Raw genomic sequence first — 8,578 nt, forward strand, 5'->3', positions numbered from 1 at the left:
ACTGATACTATTTATATACCCACGTACTGCTAAGTGAAAGAATGCTTTCATCCTGGTTTTATCGTTTCTAGATTAAATCACAGTTTTTTCCATTTCCTCCAGTCGGCAGCTCAGCCCCACAATTTTCTCTCCAAATGACAGACAATTCTTTTAAGCACATTGAATTATTTTTTCCAGGTGGTGGTTCATTTGCAATTAAATGTTACTCTTTCATGCTGCGCAGTAGTACAGCTGTAGCACACAAAGAAAGATGACAACTTTAATATTCCAGCTAACTTGGAAAACAGGATTTAAACAGAAGAAATTCAGAGGGTTACTTATTCAAAGTGAGCACAGGCACCCAGTGCCCCTTTATCCTCATGAGAGGATGTAGGGAGCACGGGGAGGAAGGACAGGGTGAGCCCATGGCAGCCTGAGCGAGGCTGCAGAGCAGACTGAGCCATGGACAGATGTGACAGGCGACAGCTGCACAGTGGGGTGACTGTTCCCAAAGCAGCTTCAACCCACCCAGCCTCCAAAACCAAATCAGCACTGGAAACTGCGATTGTCACTGTTATCCATAACCTGTCGGTAGTTACCTCCATTCCTCTTGCACCAGCCAAGGCTCTGGTCTCCCAGTGAGCAGAGTGAGGTCTACAGCTGGCAGGTTAAAGACAGGCATCACCTCTGCATGAGCAAACACTGAGAGGAGGTGTGAGGGGAAGGTGAGGAAGGTATCTGGTACCAAAGAGGCCTCTCTGCTGGCACTCAGCACCCACCTCATCAGCTGTAAGCCCAAGTACATACTCACCAGCATTTGGCTACAGTGACAAAATGCCCTTTGATCCAACAGAGACTTCAGTACCCTAATATTAAAATGGATGATTATTTCATACAAAAGCTTTCTGTTTCGTCTACTTTCTCTATACAGGGTCAGTTAAAAAACAACATTCATGTGAAAACCAGAGGAAGGTCAAATTAACCTCTAGCAATAATTATAGAAGCTCATTGGATAGAGTCCAGCCACATGCTCACTCAGGTGCTGAGTGAAACTCGCACAGATGGGTCAAAGATAAAAAGTCCAAGATATTTATTTGATAAATGTAGAGCAAATAGCTCGGGTGCGTTCATGTGGTGGGACTGCATGCACTGAAGTACCAACATGTCACAAAAATCACATCCTGTAACTTTGCAAACCTGTAACAATCAGGAAAGGCATCACTACTAGTGATTAAAGCAAAATAAATCATGGAATCAGTGAGGTTAGAAAAGACCTGTAAGATTATCAAGTCCAACCATTAACCCAGCACTGCAAAGTCCATCACTAAACCATGTGCCAAATCCACGCTGATGAATTGAATCTGTCTTGTTAGTCCTTAGCTGATGCTGCTTAGTCTAACAGTGGAACAACAGTGCCTCCCAATGACAAAAGCATAACTCTTTCAGGGTCATGTATTTATTTGTCACTGTCTCATTTTGCTTTTCTCTGATAGCTTCTGCATTATTTTGACCGCAGCATCTCAAGGGATCTCTCTGCCAAGAAAGCTTTAATATTGAACTTCAAAATTAAAAGCCTAGCAAAGACCCAGCACAAGATATCCCCTGCCAGAATGTTCTGTTCTGAAATTGTAAGCAAAAAAACCTCAGTGACAGCAAAACCTGAGACATGGATGTCTGAGACCCCAAGGATACCTGGAAATAGTGCTGGAAGTGTTCCTGTTACTGCAGCCATGACTATATGTAATGATCAGTGTTACACATAATGTTTCAGTTAAGCACATAGATACTAATTTCTTAAGTGCTTGTGAAAATTATTCACCAAATAAAATTAACCTTTCTCCTCTTCTCTCCTATTCTGAAACAGGTCCTGATTATTTCAGTTCCAAGAATCTTGCACTGCAAGCCCAGAAAAAGATCCTGAGTAAAATGGCAACCAAAACCATGGCTAACATGCTCATCGATGACACAAGCAGTGAAATCTTTGATGAGCTGTACAAAGTAACGAAGGAACATACGAGAAACAAAAAGGAAGCCCATAAAATTATGAAAGACCTGATTAAAGTGGCAATAAAAATTGGGATCCTGTATCGAAATAATCAGTTCAACCACGAAGAGCTGGAAATCGTAGACAAGTTCAGGAAGAAGCTGAACCAAACTGCGATGACAATTGTCAGTTTCTATGAGGTAGAGTACACTTTTGACAGAAATGTTCTTGCAGAACTTCTGAATGAATGTAAAGACCTTGTGCATGAACTGGTAGATCGACACCTGACACCAAGATCCCACGGGCGCATCAACCACGTCTTCAACCACTTTGCAGATGTGGAGTTTCTAACTGCCCTGTACAGTCTTGATGGGGATTGTCGGCCGTACCTCAAAAAGATCTGTGATGGCATCAACAAACTACTTGATGAGAAGGTCCTTTGAAACTACGCTCCAAACCAAGAAGACAACCAAAAACTTCTCTCTAGAACTGGCCACCCTTCATGAGCCACGGTGAGCAAGTGAGCTTCCTTCCCACAGGCCTCTTAGTACAGTCTCCAACAAGGGCCAGAAAGTGCTCACCAGGCTCATGATGAACTTCAATCAGAAAGCTATCAATTTTAATGTTTTGTTCCAATAACTTGGTCTTTTCCAAGAAGCAGAGCGAACAAGGCTGATGATATTGTCGAGAAAGAGATTGCTACACACCATGATCTTACTACCTTTGTGTACAAGGCTGAACATGGGAAAAGAAAGTAAACTCCGGTGCATGGCTATGTAAAATTAGACAGGTGAAGGCTAAAGAGGAACGCATGGAATTTACCCCCGGGCCCTTGGTGCATATGTTTTTATTATCTCCATGAAAAAGCTTAGACAGAAAGTAGGGCTGTAATGGATTAAGCTCATTCCTTTCAAAAGGATCAGGAATCAATATGAGAAGCCATCTCTGACTGTGCATGGTATTTAAGAAGTCTGATAGGAGAACAGCAAATAATACAAACTGAGTAGAAGTGGGAGAAATTTAAAGAACTGCTTGATGAAGCAATGTTTTCATTAGAGAGTTTTGGTTCATACCTGCTAACATAGGGAAGGTTTCATTTTAAATTGGAAAAAGCAGCTCAACATTTCGAGCTCAGAGGCAATCCGAAAACTAGATAAAGCAGTACATCCGTTTCCCCACTCTCAGGGCTTGTGTATTTGGTAACATCAGGCAAGTTTAGGCCAAAGGTTGTGCTGCTCTTTGTGCTCTTACTGTTTTGGCTGACAGAACAAAACATTCGTTGCGAGGATTTTGAAACTGCACTTGTGAAGAGGAACATGATGAAGACACCAGTGGAGTGACACCAATGGAGCAACACCAATGGAGCGACGTTTTCATTCCCTATCCTCAAAACATTCAACCTAGCTAAAACGCTCAGTTTAACATGTCCACGACATTAATTTGTGCCTACAGTAAACCAGGTGTGAAAAAGGAAGCCCCACTCATGCTTGCAGTGCCGTCTGAGGGTAGTGCCTCTGCAGGAGCCTGAAGAGAACAGTCTTAGCCACTCCATGGAGCTTCATGAATGATTTCTTCAGAATGTTGTCAGTGACTTGGGTTTTTTTCCCCCTTTTTTTTTAATGAAATAGACCAATGACTTCAATCTGGAAACATTTGGCAAAGAAATATTAGTTTCTGTTCAGTTTTGTTAGGATTAAGGGAGAATGGGAGCAGATAGACAAAGCTTGGCACTTCTAGGATCCTGGAGCTGGTAAGGTGCTGACAGTAAAGGAAGTGTGTTCAGAAATCTATCCTTGCCCTCAACATGTTATCATCCAGCCTCACTTCCATCTACTGGCATTTCAGGGTCATGTACCAGCTCCTTTTAGTTGACACAGATAGCAGATAATCCCATTATCTGGAGATAACACCTTCTATATCACGTGTAATACAAAGATGCATATGTTTGAAAATTGACAAAGACAAGAAAATACATTTGAAAGCCATTTCTCTCTACAGAAAACTTCCAGTGTTGATAATTTATTACTCTAGGATTAAAAAAAGCCATGTTTCTCATTTAAATTTTTAAACACTATGATGGTAGAGAAAACTTCAAAATTTTTCTTCTGTCTTTCCTCACCATAACTGTATTTTATCTCTTACAAGAACAGTTCTGACTATCACACCTTTATACAGAGAATACACATACCCATATCATACTCACTTGGATTGTGCTACATGGATTTTTATCTGTTCCCAGGAGAAACCATTCAGAGCATAGCAAAAATGGCAGCACAAGATATTAGCAGAGCAGCTTGCAGCGATGTAAATTTTCCCCTCATCTTTCCTTTAACCATAAAAATTACAGTCAGTGTCAGTGAAGGTGGACAACTCCTTTGCAACACAGCACGGTAACAGAACACCAACATCTGGAGCTGCAAGCTCACCCATTGCAGAGCCATACGTACATGCACCATTAGCTACATTTTCTCCAAGCATGTACTTGTCAGTCGATGCTTTTGCACCGTATTTATTGGATCCAACACTCCTGTCTCAGTGCCCATTTCAGATTTCGTGTGCTCGTTTCACTTGTGGCAAACAAATTTAAGATCTTTTGCTTTTTAAAGCCAGAAGGATTATTTAACATTCAAGATGTCCAAAGGAAAGGGATCTCTGTGACTTTCTGTTTGTGTGTTGCAAGTATCAATATTCAGATTCTGGTATTTTAGACACACCAGCTGAACATCTGTGTTTTATTTATAAATCTGAGTAGCCTTAAGGAAAGAGATGTTTTCAAGTATTTCTCATACTTGCATATCCTGTATCTCCATTGTTTACTTTTGTATTTGTAGCTTGGTATGTAATAACATTGCTAAAATATGGGCAATGTTCAGGTCACCCTAAGTATATGATGTATTATCATATTTGTGGATTAAAAATGTGTGATTACTGCCCTTTTTGCTTCCTTTTATTTATTCTACCATCCAATGTAACCTTAAATTAAGCAAAAGAGAAGGGAATTTGGGTAATCTCAGTTGTCACCTTCTGCAACCTGCATGCTCTTTGATGACCAGATTTTTGTGAAGGCAGGAGTTAGGTAGATGGGTAGTTTAAGGGCTTAAAAGAAAACTGGAAACCCACATTTCTGTGCTATCACACAGATGCAAGACAAACATGCATCAGCAGCAAATGAATTCTGTTTGCCAAAGTTCTCAAGCACTTGAGCTAACAAATTACATTGACTCAATGCGTTTAGCGGTACAGCTCAGTCACCAGGGTTCAGCCTAGAAAATGCACCAGCAGCCTGTGTCAGGGCCAGAGCAGATGGAAAACGCTACCAAGCCCCTTCCTGCAAGTTTTCCATGACGTGTGTAACTCAGTTTAGCTGATGTGATTTAAGTTAGGCAGAAGACACATCCCTGAAAGATTTCAGATCCCTGCCCTAAACACAGAGATGATAGAACCTACTAGAATATTTTAACAACAGCAAGCATATATTCTTCTATCCTTATTCCCAAAAAAGGGCAAAGTGTTTTGGCTGAAAGAGCTCAGGATTTGCAAACAACTGACATAGCAATTATACTGGAAGCAATTAAGAATTGGCACAAAGAGAAAGCTGCCAACTACCTTAAAAGTTTAAAGCAATCTTCCTAAATGGTGTTTTGAGCCACACTGCTGCTAAAACATTGCTGCCAGATTAATTTTATGAATCATATCATGGCAGGACACAATATTCTTTGCTTCATCACTGCCAACTTAATGTAACGAAGAGGAAACTCTCAAGGGAGTGACCACTTCTGGCATCCTAATGAGATTGTACGTGTACCACAGAATAGTACACTGCACTGCACATGTAATCTTATTTGTGTTGGAGAAACATTCCCACAGAAACGTGTATAAATAGCTGACCCTGAAGAGAACCAAGAGGTAAAGCAGAATTAAGTTTTATCACAACTGCAGAAATGCAAAAGCAAGTCTTAACTGGCCTATTTAAGCAGGTCTGCTTCTGTCTTCACATCATTCAATGCCAGAGACAATGCATAGTCTTGCAGAAAAGATAATACAGCTTTTTATGCTGAAAAACTACTAGTGGGACTTTATAAAATGTAAGTACCTTCCCAATATTTAGAAGCCATCAGATAATGTCATTCATGACCTACTTGCAAGTACGTTAGAACCTCAAGATAGTGCCATGCATAACACAAATTTATTCTCTTGAGTCCTTAAAGGATGAGAAGGGATTTGTAATACCTAGCAGAAAGTAATATAACACAACAGCAGATCTGTGTTTAGGCAAAGGTACTGCATCATACTGCCACATTGCACTTCCACCAATTTTCTTACCTAATCACTAGAAATACCTGAAAATGCTTGGTTTAAGCGGGGACAGCCTGACAAACACTTGAAATACGGATCCAGTACAATCACTTACCTGTTGACTCAAAGATGTGCAGAACTCCAAGCTGCCAACGGCAGAGAGCGGTAAACAGTGCCATCTCCTGGTACCGAACGGTTTGGTCCAAAACTCTATTAACCTGCCAGTTCAGAAAGGTCAATATATACTGACTGGCCTCTGGTTGCCCCTCGAATGTGAATTTCTTTGTGCTAAACAAATTACATGCTCTCTTCCTTCTAGCCTATTTCTATGCACCTTATCTCCCTTTCACTGAAAATAGGTTAAACCCCCAAGACCTGGTAAAATAAATGGGAACACCACAGACAGTGAAGATACCTGCTAAAGGATTTTCAATACAGAACTAGATGAAAGAATACTCCTTTGTGCAATTACTTATGCAGCTATATCTCATTTTAGAGACAAATGGATTACAGATCAGAGGGATTCCCAGCACCAAACTGCTGAGGTTCTTCAGGGCCTAAGCTCCCCAGCCAGAACTGCCGTGCCCATACATTCTTATTACGTACCACCAGCCATGCCATGAAAAATACCCTCATAGTTTAGATGAGCTTAGACCACCTTCAATTCAGCAATTACATCATAAAATCCCAACTCCTTCTCAGCACTATAGCAAATGGTGTGTTATGTTAACATTGGACTTAAAAATAAATGCTATTGCTGTCAACTATAAATAACAAGAGACCCTGAAGTCTCTTGAGATGCTTAAAAACAAATTCTACAATCTCGCATTACAAAAAGAGTATTGGGTAACATGAGCTGGCACACAGAACACTGTTCAAAAGATCTGACGTGTACTACTTCGCTCTTACACCTCCAACAGGCTGCAGGACATATCAAACACAATGGATTCAATACTTCTGCAATACATTCTTCATCACTGCTCAGATGCAAACAGAAACAATTAAAAAGGAACCTTGTTCTTAATATGCAGAAGCACTGCTACGTGTGGTAGCAAAGAATATTTAACAAGTATCAAGCTAATTCTTTCTTAATGAAACTGAATTTATTAAACTATAAGAAACACAAAGAAGGTGCTAGATTAAGAAAAACATTTGCTGGGCAATCTAAAAAAAACCCAACACAGGTACAATGCCCTGCAAACTCCTTTATGTGATGTTACAATACAGCACTTTGAATTCGCATATTGATAGCTTAACATACAATATTCATGTGGTGAAAAAGGTTATAAAGAACATTATATGAACAACACAAGGCATTATCGTCTTTTACTGTTCTTTTTAAACACCAGGACATTGAACATCTCATTGCTGAAATGGTTTAAATGCATAGGCCACAAGTATACTTGCATAACACAAGTCTGATTTACCAGCAGGGAAACAGTTTGATCGAAATTATTCCACTATAAATCAGTTTTCATTTATATAAACTGTCTTGGAGTGCCAAATAAACATGAAAGTATGCACAACATTAAGTATATTTACAGGTTCAGTGCACTTTAAATTGCTCAGTAAGAAATTACTGAAACAGCAATAAAAAAGGAGCTTATATTATACTTGTGATAACACAAGTGGCTTGACTAAAACAGACAAACAAACCAACCAACCAACCCACCAAAACCCAAAACTATCAGCACGGTAACCATTCTTAGGATGTTTTTATGAACATTTACCAGAACATTAGCAAAGTAACAGAATACTTTATTTTCCCTTACAACCAGTGCTTATCAGGTGAGGATAACACTGAAACGTAACAAAGAATTTCCTTGTTACTATAAAACACAGACAGAATTCTGCTGTAGAATCCATTTATACCATGTCTGAACTGTGTGTACAATCTCTGATGCTTTTAAATAACAAACATGAGCAGTCATAAATAATATTATAGTTTTCGTTTAGTTTCTAAATAAATTAAGACTGCTGGATTTTCAAGACTGTGAAGTTATTCCAGGAAGGAGACAATCTAGACAGGCACATTCATCACATATGCTGCTCTAGTTTAGATGCCCTATGCCTTACTGCAGTTCCTGGCCATGCACATACAACACAGCCACCTCTCTGCAAGTCAAAGGTTTAAAGAGTCATACTGAGGCTATAAATAATTAGAAGTAAAAAGAAATGAAAATTTCTTCCATGTGAATTTTCATGGACATGAAAGGGGATCGGCCAGATTAAATTTAAAGGATTGACTGGAGAGTCATGAACATGTCCACTAGCCAACTACCAACTAGTCAACATGTCCACAGACATCCATCTCCAGCT

General features: G+C 39.8%; 1 protein-coding gene across 1 annotated transcript in view; it reads left to right on the forward strand.

Annotated features, from left to right (window-relative positions):
• The window catches only part of TNFAIP8L3 (TNF alpha induced protein 8 like 3), a 46,349-nt gene extending 42,787 nt beyond the window's left edge, over positions 1 to 3,562 (forward strand). Inside the window, exon 2 of the mRNA XM_061347401.1 lies at positions 1,844 to 3,562. Within this exon, the coding sequence (XP_061203385.1) occupies positions 1,844 to 2,406 (563 nt within the window). The 3' untranslated portion in view covers positions 2,407 to 3,562. The remainder of the gene's footprint in view (positions 1 to 1,843) is intronic.
• The last annotated feature ends 5,016 nt before the right edge of the window (positions 3,563 to 8,578 follow it).

The sequence above is a fragment of the Neopsephotus bourkii genome, unplaced genomic scaffold, assembly GCF_033783945.1.
Source record: "Neopsephotus bourkii isolate Nb327-2 ecotype Australia unplaced genomic scaffold, CSIRO-AGI_Nbou_v1 NB_318, whole genome shotgun sequence".
Classification (NCBI taxonomy): domain Eukaryota; kingdom Metazoa; phylum Chordata; class Aves; order Psittaciformes; family Psittacidae; genus Neopsephotus; species Neopsephotus bourkii.